At 48.2% G+C, this 26,263-nt stretch overlaps 1 protein-coding gene across 6 annotated transcripts in view; it reads right to left on the reverse strand.

The window, feature by feature from the left end:
• PUSL1 (pseudouridine synthase like 1) overlaps positions 1-26,263 on the reverse strand; it is a 68,507-nt gene that overhangs the window by 23,151 nt on the left and 19,093 nt on the right. For all 6 annotated transcript variants that reach the window (XR_013989401.1, XR_013989402.1, XR_013989403.1 and 3 more), the window contains 3 exons: positions 15,935-16,084; positions 14,637-14,810; positions 1,369-1,423 (listed from right to left, as the gene is read on the reverse strand). Coding sequence is in view for 2 of the 6 variants with exons in the window: in XM_081016229.1 (XP_080872355.1) it covers positions 1,369-1,423; positions 14,637-14,810; positions 15,935-16,084 (379 nt within the window). In the remaining 4 variants the exon portion in view is untranslated. The remainder of the gene's footprint in view (positions 1-1,368; positions 1,424-14,636; positions 14,811-15,934; positions 16,085-26,263) is intronic.

Consider the following 26,263-nt stretch of genomic DNA (forward strand, 5'->3'; position numbering starts at 1 on the left):
TGCTCAACATGCAAACTACCAGGCTGTGAAAGGGAGAAGCTGATGGCTTGTGTTACGTCAATCAGCACTGACATGGCAGCTATTTTGCGACAGGCACTCACAGCACCCTCTCAAAACTTTAAACATTGGCCCCCAAAAGACTGCCGGCCCCTTCTTTAATCCAAGATTAGGGGGTCCTACAACAACACAGGTGTTGTTGGGATGCGGGTGGTGCTGTGGGTTAAACCACAGAGCCTAGGACTTGCCGATCAGAAGGTCGGCGGTTTGAATCCCCGTGACGGGGTGAGCTCCCATTGCTCGGTCCCTGCTCCTGACAACCTAGCAGTTCAAAAGCATGCCAGTGCAAGTAGATAAATAGGTACCGCTGTGGCGGGAAGGTAAATGGCGTTTCTGTGCGCTGCTCTGGTTCGCCAGAAGTGGCTTAGTCATGCTGGCCACATGACCCGGAAGCTGTATGCCCGCTCCCTCGGCTAATAAAGCGAGATGAGCGCCGCAACCCTAGAGTCAGCCATGACTGGACCTAATGGTCGGGGTCCCTTTACCTTTGCCTTACAACAACACATTCCAAGTCCTAACACACACACCCGTAGAATAGTGAACTTGGAATCTGCTGCATTCTTTCTCCTAAATATAAAGTATTATTCTAGTCCTTTATATTCTGAATGAGGGCCTGAATTAAAATGGAGCAAAGGAGGCTGTCTTACACCAAGTTGGAGCGCTGCTCCATCTAGCTCGGTACTGTCCGCACTGACTGGCAGCAGCTCCCCAGGGTTTTCAAGGCAGGGAGTCTCTCCTAGCCTTACCTGGAGATGCTGCTGGGGATTGAACCCGGGACCTCCTGCACTCAAAGCAGATGCTCTGCCACTGAGCCACAGCCTTTCCCCAAGGTTGGCACAGATGAGACTGAGCTACATGACCCAGTGGTGGCAGCCACCAGATACGGGGATTAAACCAATTCACAGTGAGGGATCGGTCTAGCAGTACTGGTCACAATGGCTACGTCAGACTTCCAGGTTCAGAGGCAGTATACAGGGAAGCAGCAACGGGAGTGAGTTATCACCTTCGTGTCTTAGATTCCCAAATCAGGATCGCCAGCTCAACAACATTCTACAGTTCATAGAGTCGTAGAATTGGGACTCCAAAGATCCCATAGCACAACTCACTCCCCAGAGCAGGATCTGCTGTGCCACCATGTAGAAGACCATTTGATGAAGCCTGCTTTGTGTGCAAACTACCAGGTCACAATATGGAGAAGGTGTTCAGAGCAGGACCCAAAGATACCAAACGCCGAGGATAATAAGGGAATGTAAAAACTGGGTTCAGGCCAGTTTAAAGCTGGCTTTTGTGGGGAGTTAGCTTTCACGGTACCTGTTTGTAGAGAAAAGAGCGGGCCGTAAACTCCATCTCCCAAAACCTCAGATGGCTGGAAAAAAGCAAAGGGGGGGGGGGGGAGTTAGAGATAAAACGATCAGGAAGGAAAGAAGGAAGCACTTTTTCAACACTGTGCACTGTTCAACTCTGGAACTCGCTTCTGCAGGATGGATTTTTGCTACCACTCTGGACGTTCCTAAGACCTCCTGAAGAGTGATGTGGGCCCATCAGCTGACAGGCAGGAGGAGCGCATCCTTCCTCCAATGGCACCCAGAAAAAGAAGAAAAATCAGTTTCAAAAATGAGTTTCCCAACTGTTGCTTTGCTAGAACGAGGCATGTTCTCGCTGCCTATCAGCTGACTAGCACTGAGGGCGCACCTTGCTCCAACAAAGAAACAATGAGGAGCTCACCGTAAGCATGCAGGTGGGGCAGGTGGGTGTGCTAAAGCTGGATTCAGACTGTGGGCTGGAGCATCCCCACCCATGTTGTCGGGCAAGATTGGTGGCAGCAGACCAGCTGTTTCGCGGGGCTGCTTCTCCACCATCTTGCCGGCCCTGATGAAGAGTCAAGAGCATTTTGATGCACAGCAGACCCAACAGCGCCCTTCACCCTAGGAGTGAGGGTCAGGAATGGAACCTCCAGGGACAGAGGCAGTATACCTGACCACCTGGGCACAAGCGACAGGGGTACAGCCACTGCCTTCATGCTGGGGGCAATCTGATGTACGCAGGGCAAGCTTCTAATAAACCAAGCAGCTCAGAAGCCACTTCAGCAACATATTTTAAGTAGGAGTGCACGGATCCGTCAATTTCTACTCTGTGCCACTTTCATATGTGGAGTTGATACTTTTTAGTTGATCTTCATGTGTAACAATTTATTTCTTGCTGTATTAGAGGATATTTGGACTAGCTGTTCACTAGGTCTTGCAATACGGAATTCCTTGTGTATTTTTTCGTAGCTGATTATTATGGGTAGTGTTTGTTTTGATGCTAAAGATGTTCAATTTAGTTGGTAATTCTGTCTTACAGAATTTGGCAGTCCTCTTGGTTTTTTGTTTTGTTTTGCTTTGTTTTTAAAGATTAAGATGTTTTCACCCAGGTCACAAACCATTTAGAGACGTGTTTAAATATACCTTTGGAACTCCCTGCTTATTAATATCAGACAGGCACCCTCGCGGTACCCTCTTTGACACCTGCTAAAAACATTTCTGTTTAGACAAGCCTGCCCAGTTGTTGATATGAACTTCCATCTGTTTCTACTATATTATCAATTTAGATTTTCAAAAGTCTTAAATTATTGTTGTTAATTTTTCCTATTGGTAATATTATCATTTTATCCTTTTTGTAAATCCCTTTGAGGCTTTGTTTTTCAATCTTTCAAGCAATTTATAAATCTTATGAAATAAATAATACAAATATAACATATAAGCAGTATATAACTTGTCCAAGTGGACAATAACTAAAATCCAGGTCAGATCCATCTCATTTCTGTGTATAAGGGTGGTGGTGGTTTTTTGAAGTTAATATTCACACTATTTTTGTATGCCTTTTTCAAAAAAACATTTCCGCACACGTTCTACCATTTAAAAAACACCAAGACTTCAGATTTAGCAAGCATTTTGACATATTGTCTGAGAAGGTAATGGCAGAACTCATAGACGTGCATATGTTAAAAAGTAACTGCTTTCTGACCAGCATGTTAAGTCCAGGAAACGTGAACCGGGGCGCTTTGCTTTAAAAACAAAAAACTGCAAGTCAGATGAAATACTTGAACGTTCTCAATTTTTTGAGTGCAGCGTTTGTATAATCTCCCCTGGCAAAAAAAATGAAAATGAAAATCTGGGTCCCTCTTACGGCAGAAAAGGAACTCACTGGATCTTTGTAAGTAGAGGTTGGTCCATCAGGGTGAAGGGGGCAGTGCCCCACCAAGCGCAATCTGGACTCAGCCAGCCACCACCTGCCTGACTTCTTACAACCCGTCCGTTTTCACCTCCCTTAAGTTTCAGGTGCTGTCCTTGCAGAACTCAGCAGGGAGGAGGATGGGGACATACCTGAGTTGGCTGAACCAAACATTGGCTCTGGCGCCACCTACTGTTGGGCTCCCTGCCTTCCTCTGCACCAGTTCCAATGGGCACAACCGCCTTTTGCCTGTGAGAGTGTTCGTTATGCTCAGGTCCACCTTTTGCAGGTTTTCCAGAAACATCTGCCTGCTCACTGTGAGGACAGGATGCTGGGCTTGACGGGCTGTTGGCCTGACCCAGCAGCCAGGCTCCATTAGCAATTTGTGATAATATATACAATGGTAAAAGGTAAAGGTAAAGGGACCCCTGACCATTAGGTACAGTCGTGACCGACTCTGGGGTTGCAGCGCTCTTCTCGCTTTATTGGCCGAGGGAGCTGGCGTACAGCTTCCGGGTCATGTGGCCAGCATGACTAACCGCTTCTGGCGAAGCAGAGCAGTGCACGGAAACGCCGTTTACCTTCCCGCCAGAGCGGTACCTATTTATCTACTTGCACTTTGATGTGCTTTTGAACTGCTAGGTTGGCAGGAGCAGGGACCGAGCAACGGGAGCTCACCCCGTCGCAGGGATTCGAACCGCCAACCTTCTGATCGGCAAGCCCTAGGCTCTGTGGTTTAGCCCACAGTGCCACCCATGTCCCTATATACAATGGTACCTTGGGTTAAGAACTTAATTCCTTCCAGAGGTCCGTTCTTAACCTGAAACTGTTCTTAACCCAAAGCACCACTTTTGCTAATGGGGCCTCCCGCTGCCGCCGGAGCACGATTTCTGTGCTCATCCTGAAGCAAAGTTCTTAACCCGAGGCACTATTTCTGGGTTAGCAGAGTCTGTAACCTGAAGCGTATGTAACCCAAGGTACCACTGTACTGTACTTTTCCGTGTATAAGACTAGGTTTTTTCCTTTAAAAATTATGCTAAAAAATGGGGGCTGTCTTATACATGGGTAGCGCACAGTGCAAACTTCTTAAATTTGAGTTACAGATAGGTAGCCGTGTTGGTCTGCCATAGTCAAAATAAAAAAATCCTTCCAGTAGCACCTTTAAGACCAACTAAGTTAGTTCTTGGTATGAGCTTTCGTGTGCAAGCACACTTCTTCAGATACACTGAAACAGAAGTTGCCAGATCCTTCTATATAGTGAGAAGGTGGGGAGGGGTATTACTCAGAAGGGTGGTGGGAATGGGAGATTGGCAGATAGCTGAGATGAGCCTGCTGACGACTCTTAACGACTGTAATAGGTCTTACAGGAAAAGGCAAGGGGTGAGAAGGTGAGAAATGGCTTAGTCATGTATAATGGGATAAGAATCCAATGTCTTTGTTCAAACCAGGTCTCTCCATGGTTTTAAGTTTGGTAATGAGTTGCAATTCAGCAGCTTCTCTTTCCAGTCTATTTCTGAAATTCCTTTGTAGTAAAACAGCTACTTTGAGATCTTGTATAGAACGTCCTGGGAGATTGAAGTGTTCTCCTACTGGTTTCTCTGTTTTGTGATTCTTGATGTCAGATTTATGTCCATTTATTCTTTGGCGTAAGGTTTGGCCTGTTTGTCCAATATAGAGAGCTGAAGGACACTGTTGGCATTTGATGCCATACACAATGTTAGATGATGAGCAATTGAATAGTCCCGAGATGGTATGTGTGATGTTGTTGGGGCCAGTAATGGTGTTGTCCGGGTGTATGTGGCAGCAAAGTTGGCATCTGGGTTTATTGCAGGCTCTGGTGCCAGTGTCCGTGTTAAGTCTGGTTGTAGTATTATTGTGGGTTAGGAGTTGTTTAAGATTGGGTGGCTGTCTGTAGGCAATGAAAGGTCTTCCTCCCAGAGCTTGAGAAAGAGAACTGTCATTGTCCAGGAGAGGTTGTAGATCTCTGATGATGCGTTGTACTGTTTTAACTTGGGAGCTGTATGTGATGACTAGAGGTGTTCTGTTATTTTCTTTTTTGGGTCTGTCTTGCAGCAAGTTCTCTCTGGGTATAAGTCTGGCTCTGTTGATCTGTTGTCTAACTGGGTGTCTCCGGTTATATGGACTCTGTTCTGAAACCATATGCCATCAGTGCTCCCAGCTATGTACGTGACACCACAGATTTTCTGAGGAAAATACAATCTTTAAATAATCTTCCCAACAATACTATACTAGCTACTATGGATGTGGAATCTCTGTATACCAACATCCCACACAACGATGGTTTACAAGCTATAAGGAACACCATTTCAGATAAAACCACAGCGGACCTTGCCACCAAACTCTGCCAATTTGTCCTTACCCACAACAACTTCAAATTCGGTGATGACCTGTTCCTTCAGATCAGTGGCACAGCAATGGGCACCCGCATGGCCCCACAGTATGCCAACATCTTCATGGCAGATTTAGAACAACGTTTCCTAAACTCCTACCCACTCAAACCTCTCTTGTACCTGCGATACACTGACGATATTTTTATCATCTGGACACATGGTCAACAGACCCTGGACACCTTCCACCAGAAATTTAATGATTTTCACCCCACAATCAACCTTACAATGAATCAATCTATGCAAGAAATACATTTTTTGGACACTACTATAAAAATACAGGATGGGCGCATAGACACCACCTTATACCGTAAACCAACTGACCGACAAACATATCTACATGCCTCTAGCTACCATCCCAAACATACCAAACAGTCCATTGTATATAGCCAGGCACTACGTTACAGCCGCATCTGTTCCAATTCTACAGACAGAGACTCTCACCTAAGAGATCTACAGCAAACCTTTTCAGAACTAAAATACCCAGCAGATGAAGTTAGACAACAGATCAACAGAGCCAGACTTATACCCAGAGAGAACTTGCTGCAAGACAGACCCAAAAAAGAAAATAACAGAACACCTCTAGTCATCACATACAGCTCCCAAGTTAAAACAGTACAACGCATCATCAGAGATCTACAACCTCTCCTGGACAATGACAGTTCTCTTTCTCAAGCTCTGGGAGGAAGACCTTTCATTGCCTACAGACAGCCACCCAATCTTAAACAACTCCTAACCCACAATAATACTACAACCAGACTTAACACGGACACTGGCACCAGAGCCTGCAATAAACCCAGATGCCAACTTTGCTGCCACATACACCCGGACAACACCATTACTGGCCCCAACAACATCACACATACCATCTCGGGACTATTCAATTGCTCATCATCTAACATTGTGTATGGCATCAAATGCCAACAGTGTCCTTCAGCTCTCTATATTGGACAAACAGGCCAAACCTTACGCCAAAGAATAAATGGACATAAATCTGACATCAAGAATCACAAAACAGAGAAACCAGTAGGAGAACACTTCAATCTCCCAGGACATTCTATACAAGATCTCAAAGTAGCTGTTTTACTACAAAGGAATTTCAGAAATAGACTGGAAAGAGAAGCTGCTGAATTGCAACTCATTACCAAACTTAAAACCATGGAGAGACCTGGTTTGAACAAAGACATTGGATTCTTATCCCATTATACATGACTAAGCCATTCTCACCTTCTCACCCCTTGCCTTTTCCTGTAAGACCTATTACAGTCGTTAAGAGTCGTCAGCAGGCTCATCTCAGCTATCTGCCAATCTCCCATTCCCACCACCCTTCTGAGTAATACCCCTCCCCACCTTCTCACTATATAGAAGGATCTGGCAACTTCTGTTTCAGTGTATCTGAAGAAGTGTGCTTGCACACGAAAGCTCATACCAAGAACTAACTTAGTTGGTCTTAAAGGTGCTACTGGAAGGATTTTTTTATTCTTAAATTTGAGTCCCCCAAAATAGGGGGTGTCTTATACACAGAAAAATACGGTCTCTCTCTCTTTGTGTGTGTGTCTTACACGAATAGTTAAATATAAATCTTTAAACTTGTCGGGCTGGCAACACTTGAACAACAAATATTATTCACAAACACCTCCAGACGCCGTCTGCATGAAGTCCCCACACCTCTCAGTTTCACAGTCAAGATAGAAGTAACTGAATAACCAGCCAACTGCCAATTTCCAACTGCCACCTCCTTTCCCCAATACCATCTATTCTTTGTGAAATACATTCCCAATGAAATTACATTACAAATACTGACAGGCTCTTCTTTTTTTGGAGGGAGGGAATTGGGAGCCGGGGTCAATGCCCCCTGGAGTCTGCTTGCGTGCAAGAACAGAGGACAGCGGCCCAGATTAAGGGCTCCGGCCTGCTTTTAGTGACTCATGAAGAGCCCGAGGCCTCTGCCTAAATCTCTCAGTGACCGAAAATATAAGCGATTCAGCCTTAATGGGAAGCAGGCGCAACAAAGCGCGATCGATAGGCTGCTCCCTCCCACCTCCCCGCTTGCGAGGAGAAAGGATTATGGTTCCATTTAAAATCCTTCTTAAAAGCTGGGAGGGAAACGATGGGTCCAAATCTGCGAGCCGGCAAAGAGCACCCCAAATCTATCTTCGGCCTCAGTGCTTGGGATTAATCTGCCAATCGGGGTCTTCGTTTTTTTCACAGGGCGAATTGGGGCAGGCTGTAAATTGGCAAGGTGTATTAAAGGCCGCTGTCACCGTTTGTTGTTGTTTAGTTGTTTAGTCGTTTAGTCGTGTCTGACTCTTCGTGACCCCATGGACCAGAGCACGCCAGGCACTCCTGTCTTCCACTGCCTCCCAAAGTTTGGTCAAACTCATGTTGGTCGCTTCGAGAACCCTGTCCAACCATCTCATCCTCTGTCGTCCCCTTCTCCTTGTGCCCTCCATCTTTCCCAACATCAGAGTCTTTTCCAGGGAGTCTTCTCATGATGGGGCCAAAGTATTGGAGCCTCAGCTTCAGGATCTGTCCTTCCAGTGAGCACTCAGGGCTGATTTCCTTCAGAATGGAGAGGTTTGGTTTTCTTGCAGTCCATGGGACTCTCAAGAGTCTCCTCCAGCACCATAATTCAAAAGCATCAATTCTTCAGCAACCAGCCTTCTTGATGGTCCAGCTCTCACTTCCATACATCACTACTGGGAAAACCATAGCTTTAACTATACGGACCTTTGTTGGCAAAGTAATGTCTCTGCTTTTTAAGATGCTGTCTAGGTTTGTCATTGGTTTTCTCCCAAGAAGCAGGCGTCTTTTAATTTCGTGGCTGCTGTCACCATCTGCAGTGATCATGGAGCCCAAGAAAGTAAAATCTCTCACTGCCTCATGGATCACTGCCTTGCCGTGGTGAAGGGGCTTGAATAACTCAGAGAAGCTATGAGCTATGCCGTGCAGGGCCACCCAAGATGGACAGGTCATAGTGGAGAGTTTTGACCAAACGTGATCCACCTGGAGCAGGAACCGGCAAGAAAACTCCATGGACAAAGACAACAGGCTGTCACCGTTAGCTCTTGTCTCTTGTTCACCGTCCCCAAAAAAGGCTGTAGGGCAAGCTTGGCCAAGTTTACTCCCAACCTAAGGCCAATTTTGGATTGAGGGGCTAGAAGCGGGTACTGCCTGCTTCATCCACATGGAGGGCTTGGCAGAACCAGCCTTGAGGACTACTAATCTTATTTTTTATTTTTTTTAAGCTACCACTTGCTTATTTGTGTGGAGGGGTTGCCAGAACAACCCTTGAGGACAAATAACAAAAAAACCCACCACTTGCTTATTTGCAGAACAATTTTTAAGGATGCGTTACATTTTCACTACTATTACTAATAATAATCCACTGTGTGTTTATTTGTGGGGAGGGTTTGCCAGAAGAATCTTGAGGACTAGGGACTTAAAACAAAAATGGAAACACCACCACCATGGAAGTCAAAAGGTTTACGTTTTATGCCGACTTGCAGGATTCATGGCATGTTGTTTTCCAGGCCTCCCGCTTCTAACAATTCAGCCAAAAATAAATAGTGCTGACAAGGGAGAGGGTGGGATAATAGGTCTGTAATCACCTAGCATGTGATTTCATGAGGGAGGCAGCTATCCATCCTCTCTCTCTCACTGGGCTCTTTCAGATGGGTTTTAAAAAGAATGTGATTTCCTCGCTCAGCAGTCTAGGGTGGGCTAACAGAAAAGTCAGCAAATCTGACAGCGTTTAAAGCTCAGAGGGTTTCTAGCAGTCAGGGAAACAGGGCAGAAGGCACAGCCAGGTGGTAAAGCTTCGCCTGGACTGTACCACTTCCAGCAGCGCCATGGGGGGGGGGGAGAGAAAATATGGTGGAGACCAAATCCGCCCCCTGCCCTGAATTCATCATTCCATTCACAGGCAACATTTGGGGAGGGGGCATTCCACTAATTTGTTACTTTTTCACATTGCTTCATGTTGTTTCATGATGCCAGCACCCTGGTAAAATCTACCCATGCCAACACAAGGAAAATATAATTTATTTATTGTATTTCACAAAATTTATATGCCACTTACAGTCATACCTTGGGTTACAGACGCTTCAGGTTGCGTTTTTTCGGGTTACGGACCACCGAAACACGGAAGTACTGGAACAGGTTACTTCTGGGTTTCGGCGCTTGCGCAAAAGCACTAAATTGCGCTTTGCGAATGCACAGAAGCACTGAATCGCAACCCGCGCGTGCGCAGACGCGGGTTGCAAACGTGCATCCCGCACGGATCACGTTCGCAACCCGAGCATCCACTGTAGTTTAAAAAAACCCTAAAACTAAAACCTCAAAGCGGTTTCCAAAAAGAATGAAATAATCAGTTTTTAAAATAATAATAATAATAATAATCCCCCTTTAAATATATCCAATGAGAGAACAATGAACAAGAACATCAGAAAATCCCTGTTGGACTGGGCCAAAGGATCTGGTCTTCACAGCAACCAACAAGATGTTCATCAGGGAAGCTTGAAAGCAGGACCTGAGTGCAACAACAGCACTGTCCAATTTGTGATTCCCAGAGACTGGGAAGCATTTCTGCTTCCAGCTGTGGAGGCAGAGCATAGCCATCGTTGCTAATAGCCACAATTTGTCCCATCCTCCATGAATTTGTCCCATCCACTGCCTGCTGCGGGAGTGAGTTCCACAGTTCCACTATGCGTGAAGAAATCCTTTCTTTTATCTCTCCTGAATCTTCCAGCCATCAGTTTCACTGGATGCTCATGAGTTATGAGAAAGGGAGAAAAAAAGTTTCCTCATCCACTTTTCCCATGCCATAAATATTTCAAACACTTCTACTACTACTTGCCCCTTACTCCCCCTTTCTCTGAAGTAAAAAGTCCCAAATACTGCAACACCACTTAAGATTGTAAGAAACCAACAACCTCAAAGCACTTTACAAGAAAAAGAGGAAACCAAAAGATTAGTTGTTGTCTTAATCCTGAAACTTTTCCAGCCCTACAATATCCTTTTTTCGAGGTGAGACAAACCACACGCTCCTTTAAAATATCCATTCCTTTCTGCCCTGAATCAGCTGAAAGTTGGTAGTAAGTGCTGTTTACTGATAACAATTATTTTATTATTTAACAAAATCTATACATAGCTTGACTGCTAAAAACAACCCCAAAACCTCAAAGCGATGTACAACCGCCCTCCAAGAAAATCAAGAAAAAAATTACAATAGTTTAAAAGATTCCAAATGTTAAAATACTTTGAATGGGTTAAAATACACATCAACTTTCTAAGCACCTGGGTGATAGCTGTCAACTTTTCCCTTTTTTAAGGGAAATTCCCTTATTCCGAATAGGATTCCTCGCAAGAAAAGGGAAAAGTTGACAGCTATGACCTGGGTAGGTTTGTCTAAACTAGAATTTTAGCAGGCGCCAAAAAGAGTGTAGTGAAGGTGGCTGCCTGATATCATGAGGCAGGCAGTTCCAAAGTGTAAGCGATGCCACATTAAACGGTCACAGAGCCCTTACAAATGTGGAACGGGTGTTACGTGGCACCTGCTGTAATGCCAATGGATAATGGAAACAATGACCTTGGATAGCGTCTCTCCCTCCATGGAGGGTCTTCCACCTGTGTGCGAAGCCCTCGCTCTGAAATTCCTGGGTTGCACAAGAGAGCCTGTAAACACCCACCCGCAATTCCATGACTATTATTCATTCCGTTTTCGGATCACATGGAGACTTTGCTCCGAGACAGCTGGTCTTTCTCCCACAACCTGGCAGGGCCCAGCGGGCCCAGGAAAGAGAAACAATAGGATTCGTGTTGGTTTTCTCTTTTTGAAAATGCAAGGTTCCTCACTCTCCTCCCCACCCGCCTCCAGCATCCTGTTCAAACGGTTGGCACCCTTAACGCTCAATTTTCTTTGTTTATTCTGAACAAGAATTAATCTGCCTTTATTGGGCATTATGGGATAAGCTGGGGGGGGGTGTGTGGAGAGAAAGACAATCTGTTACGAAGGGTTGTCCTACGCAAAGCAGACCCGCTGAAATTAATGGGCACGATTCACTTAGCTTAGTGGGTTCTCAATCTCTTTTCCTCTGGGCCACACTTTCAAAATAAAAAAAAACTGCTCGCACCACACCGGTTTTGCTCTGGGGCATGTTAAAGGGTACGGTGGCACCATCTGCGTAACGAAGACTACCGCAGAGATATCAAGATTTTTGAAAGTAGGGGTTCCACGGGGTTCTAATTGTAGAGACAAGCTTCTAGTCCTGAAGGACGTGGTGAAGAAATGTGTGCAGCGTTTCGTTAAATCTCCGAATCTAAGAGGCAGGTTTCAGCAGGGGCTGCTGGCAGGCGGGGTGGCACTTCAGCACCACAGACAGCTCCCTGCCCCTCAATTCCCCACTCCTCTTCCCAGGCTCTCTGCCTTGACAGCTGCTTCCTCTGGCTCCTTCTTTGCCAAATAAAACAGACACGTCCACACAACTCCTTGAAAGACCTCCGCTTCTGAAAGCAGGGCAGACAATGCGGGATAACCTTGGGAACGCACTTATCCTTCGACACGGCAAGAAAAAAGGCTCCTGCATTATAGTAATCCAAGTTCGTTTTCCTTATCCCCCCCCCCTTCTCTTTCCAACAATGTGCTTCCAAGTAGAATTACTCTGTGTCCTTCCAGTTTCAAATAATCCTCCTATTCTCCCCCCTGGCTTTCTCGCTTCCCCTTCGAACAATGGAGTGCGGCTTCCGAACCCGGCGTCTTAAGGGCATCTGTTGGAAACAGGCCTTTTCTCTCAAGCAGGGGAGTTGCTAAGCAACTCTGGAGAGGGGATTGGCAACGTCCCATCAAGAGGAGCATCGAGGCCGTGATCCTGAGCTTCGGCACCGTGATGCACGCAATGGGCTGTCTGTGGCCACCTGTTTCTGTCCACGTACACTGTCGAGGGACAGGAGCTGGGGAGCAAAGATGACTGAAAGGGAGTTCCAAGGCTTCCAAGAAGGGTCATAGCTCAGTGGTTAGAGCATCTATCTATCTATCTGTTGGACTCTCAGGTCAAGGGCTGCGATCAGCTGCACATAACTCGGCAGTAGAGCAGCTGCCTTCATGCAGAAGGCCGTGAGTTCAATCCACAGCATCTCCAGGTAGGTCTCCAACCCGAAACCCTGGAGATCCACTGCCAGTTAGTATTTGCAGCCCTGCATCAGTAGACAATGGAGAAGTGGGCTATTGATGGCTATGGGACCGCCTCTCCCGGTATGCCCCACAGAGGACCTTAAGGTCCATAAAAATAACACCCTAGAGGTCCCGAGCCCTAAGGAAGTTAGATTAGCCTCAACCAGAGCCAGGGCCTTTTCAACACTGGCTCCGGCCTGGTGGAACGCTCTGCCTCATGAGACCAGGGCCCTGCAGGATCTGATTTCTTTCCGCAGGGCCTGTAAGACAGAGTTGTTCCACCTGGCCTTTGGCTTGGAATCAACTTGATCCCCTCCCCCTCTTTCCTTTTTCCTTTCTCCTTCTGTGATGGAACTCCTATTTGGGGACTTCCCTGGCTTTTTTTCTGGCCCACGTAGGACCAGTCTGGATAGTTGGTGAAGACTTGACGTTTTCATCCCCCCAAAAAGTTTTTGATTTGAGTTTCCACTGAAATGAGGCTGCATTTTAATGTTGTAGTTTAATCTTGTTTTTAAGTTGTATTTTAATCAATTGTTTTTATACTTGGTGTTAGCCACCCTGAGCCCAGTCTTGGCTGGGGAGGGTGGGGTATAAATTATTATTATTATTATTATTATTATGTCATAAGAGAATGTCATAGCTCACTGATGGATTGACTTCCTTCCATGAAGAGGGTCCCGGGTTCAGGACTGGGGTGTCCCCTGCCTGAAACCTTGAGGAGCCACTGCCAGTCAGTGTTGACAATACCAAGACAGATGGATCAAGGGGTCTGACTCTGTATAAGCCTTGCTGGGTTCCTGTGGGAGGCGTGAGAGAGGCTTCTAAAATGGAGAACAGAGAGAGCTATGCATTGGAATTGACAGGCCTACGTTTAAAATTGATGGACACAACTAACTTGGGTTGGTTGATTTCAGTGGGTTTATCCTCGAGTATCCTTTTAGTTCAGTGGTTCTCAACCTGTGGGTCCCCAGATGTTGCTGGACTACAACTCCCATCATCCCTGAGCCCTGGCCTTGCTAGCTAGGGGTGATGGGAGTTGTAGTTCAACAACATCTGCGGACCCACAGGTTGAGAAAGGCTGTTTTAGTTGGAAACAACCCAGAGCAGCACATCTGCAACCCTGCCATGGCAAGGACACTATTGAACTGGGTGGATTGAGGGTCTAACTTGAGGCAAGGGGCCTTTCTTTGATCCTATGCCCTGCCTTCCTCCTGCAAAAGTGATTAGCAAACAACGGGACTAAATTGTTCAAAAACAGCAAACAAGCAAGCAAACGATATAGAATTAATGGGTCATATCCAACTAATTCTGCACACACCCCAAACATTTAAAGCATGTGCACACCCAAGAATCCTGGGAACTGTAGTTTGTTAAGGGTGCTGAAAACTGGCACTTGTAATAGTCAACTACAGTTCTCAGGAACTTTTTTAGGGGGCTGTTAATGAGATGGGCTTTAAATGTATAGTGCGCACACAATCTAAGACCTACTCAGAAAAGACCCATTGAAATGAATGGACCTAAGTTAGTCATACAATCATCAAAGCGGAAGGGACCCTGAGGATCATCTAGTCCAACCCCCTGCAATGCAGGAATATGTAGCTGTCCCATACAGGAATTGAAACTGCCACCTTGGGGTTATCAGCACCATGCTCTAACCAACTGCCATATCCATTAATTTCAATGGACCTACTCTGAATAGGGCTAGCACGGAATGCAACCCATTACTTTATTTTTAATGGGTCCACTGAACCTGGCCTCCCACCATAAAACACCCCCAGTGATGTTACCTGTCTTTGCTGTGCTCCGAGAGAAAGCCAGGAACAGGTCTGACCTCCACCCGCGAAAGGCTCTTAACTGGGTCTCGCTTGGGGAGTTCTGCAGAGGCTGAGCGAAAGGTGCTGAAGTCATGGGTGCCCAGTAGGAAGGACGCTGCCTCCTGCATGGCCAGCGGGTTCAGATGGCTGAAGGGAGACAGGGAAAAGACTCTGAGAACAGCGGAAGGACGTCGGAAGCTGCTTCACAGAAGGCGAGATCATCTAGGCCACGGTTTCCCAAATGTGAGCCTCCAGCTGTTTTTGGACTACAACTCCCATCATCCCCTAGCTAGCAGGACCAGTGGTCAGGGATGATGGGAAGTGTAGTCGAGAAACAGCTGGAAACTCAAGTTTGGCAAACCCTGATCTAGGCCAGCCTTATGCCAGCCTGGGGGTCCTCTGGTTGTGTTGGACCACAACTCCCATCACTCGGCTGGGGCTGATGGGAGTTGTGGTCCTACACATTGAGAGGGCCCCAGGTCGAAGAACATCTCAAATTTGTTGTTGGACTACAACTCCCATCATCCCTGACCACGGGTCCTGCTAGCTGGGGATGCTGGGAGTCCAACAACAGCTGGGGATCCAAGTTTGAGAAGCACTGGCTTAGTGTTTGAGCATCTGCCTTGCAAGCAGAATGCTCCAGGTTCAATCGCCGGCATCTGCAGGCAGGGCTGGGAGAGTCTTCTGCCAGAAATCCTAAAAAGCAGCTGCCAGCCAGTGTAGACAGCACTGAGCTAAATGGGCCAGTGGTCTGGTTCTGTATAAGGCAGCTTCCTCTGTTCCTCTAATGATTCTGCAGTATATAAATCAGCCTTAAATAAATAACTCAATAAATAGTAGGCCCCAGTGCCATTTATGTACCCAACTCCCTGACCTACAGGGACGCGGGTGGTGCTGTGGGTTAAACCACAGAGCCTAGGGCTTGCCGATCGGAAGGTCGACAGTTCAAATCCCTGCAACGGGGTGAGCTCCCATTGCTCGGTCCCTGCTCCTGCCAACCTAGCAGTTCGAAAGCACGTCAAAGTGCAAGTAGATAAATAGGTACCACTCCGGCGGGAAGGTAAACGGCGTTTCTGTGCGCTGCTCTGGTTCGCCAGAAGCGGCTTCATCATGCTGGCCACATGACCCGGAAGCTGTACGCCGGCTCCCTCGGCCAGTAAAGCGAGATGAGCGCCGCAACCCCAGAGTCGGCCACGACTGGAGGACCTAATGGTCAGGGGTCCCTTTACCCTTTATCCTGACCTACATATCCCTCAGTGTCACAAACTCACCCTCGATATGTTGCCCAGCAGCAGTTCCGCTCAAAGACAGGCAGCTCCAAATGATGAGAGCACCCGGTCGCCACCCGGTAGACGTACGTCCTCGACCGGGCCAAGAAGCGGGCGTGGAAGGTGCTGGGGACACGACGAGCACCCAGGATGCTGTTGAGAGAAAGGAGGGTCGTTTTCCGAAATGTAGATAGGGAAGTGGGTGCAATTTAAATAGCAAAGGTCTGGTTCCCAGGATCAGTTTGCATGAGCAGATGTCACGGCCTTATGTTCTAGAAGGTTTTGACCTTTAAAGCCCTATGCAGCCTAGGACCCACGTACCTACGGGACTGCCTCTCCTGGTATGCCCCGCGGAGGACCTTAAGGTCCACAAATGACAACATTTTGGAGGTCCAGGTCGCAAGGTGGTTAGATTGGCCTCAACTAGGGCCAGGGCCTTTTCAGTACTGGCCCCGACTTGGTGGAACACTCTGTCACAAGAGACTAGGGCCCTGCGGGACTTGACATCTTTCCGCAGGGCCTGCAGGACAGAGCTGTTCCGCCTGGCCTTTGGTTTGGACTCAGTCTGAACCTTATGTTTCCCTCCCCTTATGGTTTTGATCTATGGGCTACTTTTAAAATGAGGCTGCATTTTAAATTGCATTTTAACCTGTATTTTAAATTGGTTCCCCCCCCCCCATTATGTTTTTACTGCAATTTTACTGGTGTTAGCCGCCTTGAGCCTGGCTCTGGCCAGGGAGGGCAGGGTATAAATAAAATTTATTATTATTATTATTATTATTATTATTATTATTGGGTCTGCAAACCTCTTGCCATAAGGCTGCAACTGAGCCTTGTTAACTGCCTCAGATTTGTCCAGCCCACGAAGAGCACCAGGCCCTGTGATTGGTTAGAAGTCTGGGAAGGCCCATTGCTCAGGGGTAGAGCATCTGCCTTGCATGTAGAAGGCCTCAGATCCAATCCTCAGCATCTCCAGGTAGAGCTAGAGGCACCCCCAGTCTGAAACCCTGGAGAGCTACTGCCAGTCAGAGCAGACAATACTAAGCTAGCTGGGCCAAGCGTCCTAACAGGTTAGCTTCCTATGTTTGTGGGGGGGAGTTGCTCAGTGATAGAGTACCTGCCCAGCCTGCCTGCCTGCCGAAGATCCCAGGTCCAACCCCCAGCTTCTCCATGTAGGGCTGGGGAAACCACTCCTACCTGAAAGGCTGGAGAGCTGCTGCCAGTCAGTGTACGCACTGTGCTGAGCTAGGCAGGCCCATGTGCCTGACTTGGTGTAGGGCAGCTCTCCAGGCACGTAGGAAGGCACCCAGCACTTTGCAGGTGTCAACGGTCAGCTGATCGTCAGCACCTGCAAAGGCATGCCTTCACCTGTTCCCAGCCTGACACACATCTGCATACTGAAATTCCTTGCACAAACCCACACATAATGGAACACCAGGGGGGAATGAGTCCTCTCCTACCCTGATATGCTAGCTCTCTAAGTGCAGGGCACCACAGGGCTCAACATGCAGCTGGCCCGGGATGTAGGGGGATGGCCTCCTCAGCCACTAGCCTGGCGGCTTCCTCACGGCATCTCAGGATGCAGCCCGGCCCTAGACGGAGTCAAGTGTCGGAAGCAGCAGGGAAGGGGGGGGGCAGAAAGAATGACCTAGTTTTCTTCTCTCTCCCCCCCCCCCCCATCTGCTGCAGTGAAGCGATTACCAGCCATTTGAAAACAGCCATCGCAGGATGAGACGCTCCTGGGCAGCCAGGTGTGCATTTGCTCAGGGTTCATCCACAGTGTGGACATTTGGATCCCATGCTGGGGTTAGGAATGCAGGAGCAAAGGATTCCTGAGCCTTGGATTGAGAGCTGGGTCATTGGTCCAGCGAGCTCAGAACCTAAGAAGAGCCCTAAGGGATCAGGTCAGCGACCCATCGAGTCCAGCATCCTGTTCTCACAGTAGCCAACCAGATCCCTGTGGAAAGCCCACCAGCAGGAATCGAGCACTAGATCCCTCTCCCCTCTTGCAGCTTCCAGCAACTGGTATTCAGAAGCACTGCTGCCTCCAGCTGTGAAACAAAATATCCTCCAAACATCTGGAAATGAAATATTACGAATGAGCATCAGCTGGTTCCCAGAGTTCCCTTGGAAGAGGGGTTGATGGATAAGCCAGTCTGGGAATTGAAGCTCTGTGAGGGGAATGGGGACCTCCTAACAACTCTCAGCACCCTTAATGAACTACAACTCCCATCATGCTTTTGGCTGCTTAAAGTGGCATCACGGTGCTTTAAGTACATGGTGTGAATGTGGCCTAAGAAGGCTTCCAGCGGATAAGGCGAAGCAGAGGGATCCAGGCAGATATTCCAGCCTTTCCTCTCCTTGCAAATGCCAGAAAAAGAAATTTTAAAAAAGCTTCTGCTGAGAGCAAACAGGTGGATAAGATTACTGGTCCCCCTTGGCTCGAATTGCCATGACAACAAAATGGCTCCCACGAAGGCCTCTCAGAGCACATGGATCACAGCCACAAAACAGAACGAAGGCAGAAGAGAGCAGGGAGACGGGCCATTAGGAGGAGAGGCAGCAGCGGCTGCTAAGCCCTGGCAGCCAGATTAGCTTCTGGGGAATAACAGGATCACTGGCCGTGTAAAATCCTTTTAGAGGAGATAAAGCACCAAGTTAACGCCGGCCGGGGATGGAGGGGACGAGGGCCCACTGAGGACATTGAGATCATAGTCTCAGTGTTGCCGACCTGTTGCAGGATGGGCAAGGAGAAAGGCTGCAGCTCAGTGGGAGAGCGTTTGCCTTGCAGGAAGAAAATCTGAGGGTCGATCCCTATCATCTCCGGGTAGGGCTCGGAGAGGCCCCCTTTCTGAAATCCTGGAGAGCTGCCGCCAGTCAATGTTGACAATTATTATTTGTATAGGGCATTTGTGCTGGACTCTTGAGTCAGAAAGGCTCCCCAAGCAGCTTATATACCATCAAAGCAAGACGTGCCCTACTTGCAGGCTGGGATTCTCAAAATGCGAAACGAAGCATGACATGACGTCCAAGGGGAAAGCGACAGGGTCATCTAGTCCAGCCCGCTGCAACGCAGGAATCTCAATATGTGGTCCCCCATCCAGTTTGAAACCATACCATACCCTGCTTAGCTTTGCAAATGTGCTAGCAGTTAACTGACCAGATGGCACAGTTTAGGGGCAAGGAGGTTCCAGATGGAGCTGGAGTTCCAGCGAACCTGATGGAATGAGCCTTCTGCTTTGTATTCTGCCCACTGAGGCAGCCGGTGGAATGTTTGCTCCCCAGATGACAGTGGAACCCACACATGCAAAACTGAGCCCAGATGGGCCAAGGGTCTGGGGTTTGGTACAAGGCAGCTGCCTTCTGGGTTTCTATATCTTGGGAGAAGGCCATAGCTCCTTTGCACCAGAAGATCCTAGGTTCAGTCCCCAAAGACACCTCCAGGTAGGGCTGGAAAGACCCCCGGAAACCCTGGGGAACCGCTGCCAGCCAGTGTTGACAATACTGAGCTTGGAGGAATGTCTTGAGGGGTGTGTGCAGCTGGGCAGAGACTAGCCTGCTAGGCAGAGATGACCTTTGCATCCATCGCCCCACCCACTTTGGCTCTGGCCCCGCCCACCTCAGCCTGTGGCCCCTTGCAAGTTGCCCAGAGAGAATGTGGCCCTGTTATGGAGCTGGTGGGAGGGCAGCTCCCTTGCCCCCCAAAAGACAAATATGGGGGGCATTGGGACTCCCTAGAGCCTTGTTTTGACAGCCCCAGGCTAAAAGGGATTGGGAGGATCTGCCTGACATTTATTCTCCATGACGCTTCCGAGCTGTTGTCATGGAATCCGTATTAACGTGGGCACATAACAAGCCTCAAGCACACCTACTCCTAAGAGAGACTGCTGCTGGCCAGGGGGGAGCACACAGATGGATATCATCTTTTGTTTTCATTAAGATGTTACATAAATTGGCTCTGCCCCACCCACCCCGAAAAGGTGGGTACATTTCCACTGTGCCAAAGACTCAGGGTGGAGTGAGGATGACTCACCTACTTCACCCCATGAGATCACAGTGTGTAAATGGGGGGTGGATTGGATTTTACCTTCAGGGACTGAGTTTTCACAGGTGGGTGGGGCTGCCCAGCTGCCCATCGCCTGATGATGTCGCCATGACGCTGGGCAGGTGGCCAGTTTTGGCCCACAAGGACTGCAGGGAGCTGTGCGCTGCACTTTGAAGCCGCGATGATCAGCTGAACATCGGGGCTTTAAAATACAGGGGGTCGGCTTATGGTCGGGGTTGCAAGGCTTTGCAATCCTTCTTCATGTGAGCTGCAGCTATGGAACTCGCCCCTGCAAGAAACAGTGGCGACCTCCCACTTGGATGGCTTTAAAAGAGGCCTGGACTGTTAAGTATAATTGGTTTAACTGACAATGAAATGAGAATCTCTGCGTACTGGTGAAAAAGTTTCAATACAGGGAGATTCCACTGAAACTTTAGAGAAGCAAGAAGAGCACTCTGAACCCTTGCTGTGCAAAAGTTTGAATAATATTTTTATGGGGTCTGCAGAATGATTCCTTCCAAAAGGATTCAGTTCTTACACTTCCAGTCGCTTCAAACTGCACAATATTAATATCTGCAATGTGGACAGAGGATAAAGCTATCAACGGCTACTAGCCACCACAGTTGGAGGCAGTATGACGAAGTAAATTGCTGAGAATCGCAGGTGGGCAGATTGCTGCTGCAGGCTTTGCATGGGAGCATCGGGCTGGGCACTATGAGAACAGGAGGCAGGACTAGATAGGAGAGTGGGAACGGACAGAAGTGTGCATGCCACCTCGAGCTCCTTGGAGGAAAAGTGGGATATAAATGTATTATTATTATTCATAATAATAATTGGCTATAGGAGAAATTTAAAAGCATTCCTGTTCGTTCAGGCATCTGATAGCTTATTGATATTGGCCATAGGGACCTTGAACTTAGCAACTTGAATGTTAAATGATATCTGCTGGATACCTCAGTCAGTAGAGCATGAGACTTAATCTCAGGGTTGTGGGTTCAAGCCCCATGTTGGGCAAAAGATTCCTGGATTGCAGGACCCTCACGGTCCCTTCCAACTGTACAGTTTTATGTTCCGAGAGCTTTTGAAATGGTTTGAGTCGGTTTTTAAATGACCTTCATCGTTTTGATTCGTTTCACTTTAAATTGCGTTGTTCCAAGCTTTCGATGTTCGGCACCATTTAAAATGTTCCGAGCTGGTTTTTAAATTACAATTTTGCTTTGACATTGATTTTCTTTTGAATTGCATTGTTTTTAATTTTGCAGTGCACGACGCGCTGGGAGGAAGGGTAGGACAGAAGCTGAAGAAATAAATAGCTGCTCCACCCTTGTTTCTTACCCTTAATGGCCTCGAGGGTGGATTGTAAAATAGAGACGCCAAGCATGGATTGGTGCAAAGCATTGCTCCCACTCCCAGTCCTCAGTTTGGCCAGGGGTGGTGGCTTTGAATCCTTAAATTTGGAGCAAATTATGAGGCACACTGAACACCCTTTGGCCGTTCAGAAGGGAGGGTGAGCCATGTAGCTACACAGGTCTCCGAACCTCCCTAAGCAGAGGCCTCCAGCCCTCACTGTGGCAGCCAGCTTTGCAGTAGGAGAACACAGAGGAAAGAAAAGTGGGAGGGGCGGCTCAGAGAGGTAAAAATTGGGGAGAAGAGTCAAGCCTAGGATCCCGTTTCCCTCTCCAAACTTTGTCAGCAAGAAGGGCTCTGAAAGGGCCTGGCTCCCCACCCACGTCTCCTTCTTCTGCCATCAGAAGAAGTAGTTTTCTCAGTGCTGGAATATTTAGAGAGAGGAGAGGCCTCCGTCACTGGGCTCTTCTTGGCTGGTTTTCCTCTCAAATGCAAAGCAGCTGAGCTGTCTTCTGGTGTTAAGAGAAATATTTGCGTGCGGGACAGAGGGGTAGAGAGGCAGCCAGGAGAACAATAGGAGGAAGAAAACATGGCCTTCCATCCGGCATTGAGCCTGGAACTTCAGAGGTCTTAGCTGCCAGGCTGAGAAAGTCTTTCCTGCACCTGAGGCCTAGGGGTGCTCAATGTGGCCCTCCGTGACTTTCCATCTGGCCTTTGGGATGCTCCCCAGGTCACCCCCCCCCCCACTGACCCTGCTTTGCCTCCAGAATGTCTTGGCCTCGTTGGGATGTGCTTGAACACAGTCTAGCCTCCTGCTTGCCAGGGTGGAAGGCAGAGATTGTGAAAAGCCAGCCTGCTCTGCAAGAGCAGCATCTACACCTGTTGCTCCGCCCACTTTTGCCCCTGGCCCCGCCCACATGTGGCACATGGCCCTTGGAGGGCCGTCCTGAAGGGAATGTGCCCATTGGTCTAAGAAAGGTTCCACAATCCTTTCCAATTCAAGTGGAATAAGTTGCTAATCCTCACTGTCAACACTTGCATCCTTGGGGATGCACTTGCGGCGCAGGTAACAGCAGTGTTGGGGCCTAATGCTGGCTCTCTTCCAGATGCCCTCTTCTAAAAACAGTGCCTGAACATTGTATCGGGACCTCTGGAACCCAAAGGAATGAGCACTTGGCAGTGCTATTCCTCCCACAGAGCTACAGTTAAATCCCAGAGCAGTTTAACAATCCCTCTTCCCAGGGAACTCTGGGAACTGTAGTTCTGGGAGGGAGAGGATCTCCCGGCAGCTCCCAGTACCCCTTAACAAACTACAACTCCCAGGATTCTTGGGGGGGGGGAAGCCATGCCTGTTCAAAATAGTGCCGCAGTGCTATAAATGCATGGTGTGAGTGTGGCCTAGATCCACTAACAGGAATGGAGATGTTTAACTTAAGTCCATTTATTTTAATGGGTCTACTCTGAGTAAGAACCAGATGGGTACACACCTCTAGGTGCCTAAGCAATCTCAGCAGACAGAAATACTTAAAATTTTTAGGGAACTGTAGTTTCAACTGGATGTTGAATAAACATGCAATTATTAATGGTTACAGTTTTGATTTTTATTGTGTTATTATTTTCCTTAGTGGGCTGTGCAAACCGCTATTCTGAATAATTCCTTTTTATAGGGTAGGGTAGAGAGTGCTGGAGATGAGTTTATGGAACCAAGCGGGGAGCGGTAGCCTGGTAAAATTCGGGAACCACTATTTTAAATATTTGCAGTGTTACCTCATGAACAAGAGGTGTTAGATTCCGTGCCCCCCCCCCCAACCCTGAAGGAAAATTGGAGAGTAAAAACGAAACAAACAAACAAACAAAAAAAGACTGACATCAGCCCTATCAACCTGAATGTGATGCATCTGCATCTGAGCCAAGTTGTGTTAAACAAAACAAGGATTAGGGTGGAAAAGCAAACCCGGAGCCAGAGAGTTGGGGGTGCGGGAGGGGAGAGGGAAGATGGACGGGTCGACAATCAGAACTACTTGCTATTCTTTGTGCAAAGCAGGGGCCAGGCGCCAACTGGACTCTCTAATCGGCCTTCTGTTTCTTTATTTAAAAATAAAATAAATAAAAATTCAAGCCACCGGAAGGCAGATGAAAGCTCAATGCCCCCTGCAACAAAGGCAACGAACTCTCGCTTCCACTTTTTACGCAGTACCGTATCAGCACACATGACATTTTACCGCTTGCAGGAGGGCAGGTCTCTGCCCAGAGGGGCTTACAATCTAAAAAATCCAGCATGGTCAGCCTTTACTAGGGATTGAGCCTTTAGTGTGCCAGGGCCCTGTCCCATGGAACTCCCTGCCACCAGAGGTTTGGCAGGAATAATTCCTGCCTTCTTTTAGACCAGTGGTTCCCAACCTTTTTGGTATGGTGGCCCACAAGCTCGGAGTCAGTTGGCAAGGTGACCCATCGATTTATTGTTTGTTGCATTTTCATCCCACTTTTTTTTCCTCTCAAGGAGCTCAAGGTGGCAAAAGTGGTTCTCTCCTTTCTCATTTAATCCCCACAACAGCCCTGTGAGGTAGGCTAGGCTGAGAGGCAGTGACTGGCCCAACGCCACCCAGTTGTGAGCTTCATGGCTAATGGAGGATTTGAACCCTATTCTCCAAGGTCCTGGCCCTACACTCTAAACCACAATGCCACACTGGCTCCCCATTGATGGTAAGCCAACGAAACAAGAAGTTGTAAGATACTGTACAGTGGTACCTCGGGTTACCGTTGCTTGGTCCCTGCTCCTGCCAACCTAGCAGTTCGAAAGCACGTCAAAGTGCAAGTAGATAAATAGGTACCGCTCCGGCGGGAAGGTAAACGGCGTTTCCGTGCGCTGCTCTGGTTCGCCAGAAGCGGCTTAGTCATGCTGGCCACATGACCCAGAAGCTGTATGCCGGCTCCCTCGGCCAATCAAGCGAGATGAGCACCGCAACCCGAGTCGTCCGCAACTGGACCTAATGGTCAGGGGTCCCTTTACCTTTACCTTTTACCACTGTATATGAATCCTACCAGCTAATAATTACAAGCAATTATTTCAGGAGTTACTGATAAAGCGTGCAAGTGATTTATTTAGGCTTTGTAAGAGACAGTATTTTACAACTTCGCAACCCACAGGTTGGGAAAGGCCGTATTGGACACCTCCTGAAAACTGTGATACCCTGTCAGGCCTTTGCAATTATTTACTTATTGCATTTTTATTCTGCCTTTTTCTCCAGCGAGTTCAAGGTTGTGTACAGAGTAGTCCTCCCCATTTTATCTGCACAACAACCTTGCTGCCAGGTCAGTTCCGCCAAGAGGCAGTCACTCCCAATGACTTTCAAAGCCGAGTGAGGATTCGAACCCTGGCCTCCAAGGTCCTAGTCTAGCGCTCTAACCATTGTACCACATAGGCTCTCAAATCCCCTTTCATTTCTTCCTGCCAACCAGTCTTTACTGATGCTTTTATTTACAGTGGTACCTCGGGTTAAGAACTTAATTCGTTCTGGAGGTCTGTTCTTAACCTGAAACTGTTCTTAACCTGAAGCACCACTTTAGCTAATGGGGCCTCCAGCTGCTGCGGCGGCGCCGCTGCACGATTTCTGTTCTCATCCTGAAGCAAAGTTCTTAACCCAAGATACTATTTCTGGGTTAGCGGAGTCTGTAACCTGAAGCGTCAGTAACCCGAGGTACCACTGTATTTCAAAGTCATTCTGCATGATGCACAAGGTCTTGCTGAGTTTTTATGAACGTGTGCTTTCAAATCCATCAATCAATCAATCAATCAATCAATCGCAGGGGCTCAGATACACACACAACCCTGGCAAGGATCCCTCTCCCCCACCTCCAAATTTCTTTGGAACAGTGGAGTCATTTCCCTGACTTAGCGGTGCCCCTGTGTAAGGGGGTGGTGAATCTACTTATGCAACATCTCAACAAACGAGGGAGAAGAGCCGTACCGCAAGGAACGCGCAGCCCTTGGGGAGCAGAAACTCGGGATTGTGCCCACGTTGCATGGGATCCATGACAACCGCTAGAATAGCATAACAGAAAAATAAATGTCAAGAAGATCCTCTCATGCCTGTTTGCTCAGGGCTGTCAGAATAGAAGAAGAAAAAGTAGAGTTTGGATTTGGTATCCCACTTTATCACTACCCGAAGGAGTCTCAAAGCGGCTAACATTCTCCTTTCCCTTCCTCCCCCACAACAAACACTCTGTGAGGTGAGTGGGGCTGAGAGACTTCAGAGAAGTCTGAATAGCCCAAGGTCACCCAGCAGCTGCATGTGGAGGAGCGGGGAAGTGAACCCGGTTCACCAGATTACGAGTCCACTGCTCTTAACCACGACACCACATTGGGTGTATAAGGACCTCCCCCCCCGCCCCCGCAATGGTCCCAAAGACAGCCAGCAGGAGCCAGGCAACACAACGTGTGATTATTGAACAATCTCCAGCGCTGGGGAGCTGGCAACCTCAGGAGGGCAAAGGGGCCAACTTAACTAGAGCCGCTCCTTCATGCCTTCAAAGGGAAGGGCTGTAGCTGAGTGGTTAGAGCATCTGCTTTGCATGCAGAAGGTCCCAGGTTCAATCCCCAGTGTCCCAGGAAGTAGGAATGGGAATTATCCCATCCAAAATCCTGGAGAGCAGCTGCCAGTCTGTGTAGACCACAGGTCGGCAACCTAAGGCCCGCGGGCCAATTCCGGCCCGAATGAGTTCGGGATCCGGCCCAGTCCAGAAATGGCCGCATGGTTCTGATTCATATCATTTGGGCTGAGCCATTTTTTCTCCGGAAATCGCGTCTGCGCATCCCAGATGCCGAAAATCGCTTCCGCACAGATGTGATTTCCGGCATCTGGGCATTCGCAGAAGCGATTTCCAGTGCCGCAGACATGCACAGACGTGATTTCCGGTGTCGCGATGCACCGGTCCAGCCC

This window comes from Podarcis pityusensis, assembly GCF_964106645.2.
Source record: "Podarcis pityusensis genome assembly, chromosome: 8".
Taxonomy (NCBI): domain Eukaryota; kingdom Metazoa; phylum Chordata; class Lepidosauria; order Squamata; family Lacertidae; genus Podarcis; species Podarcis pityusensis.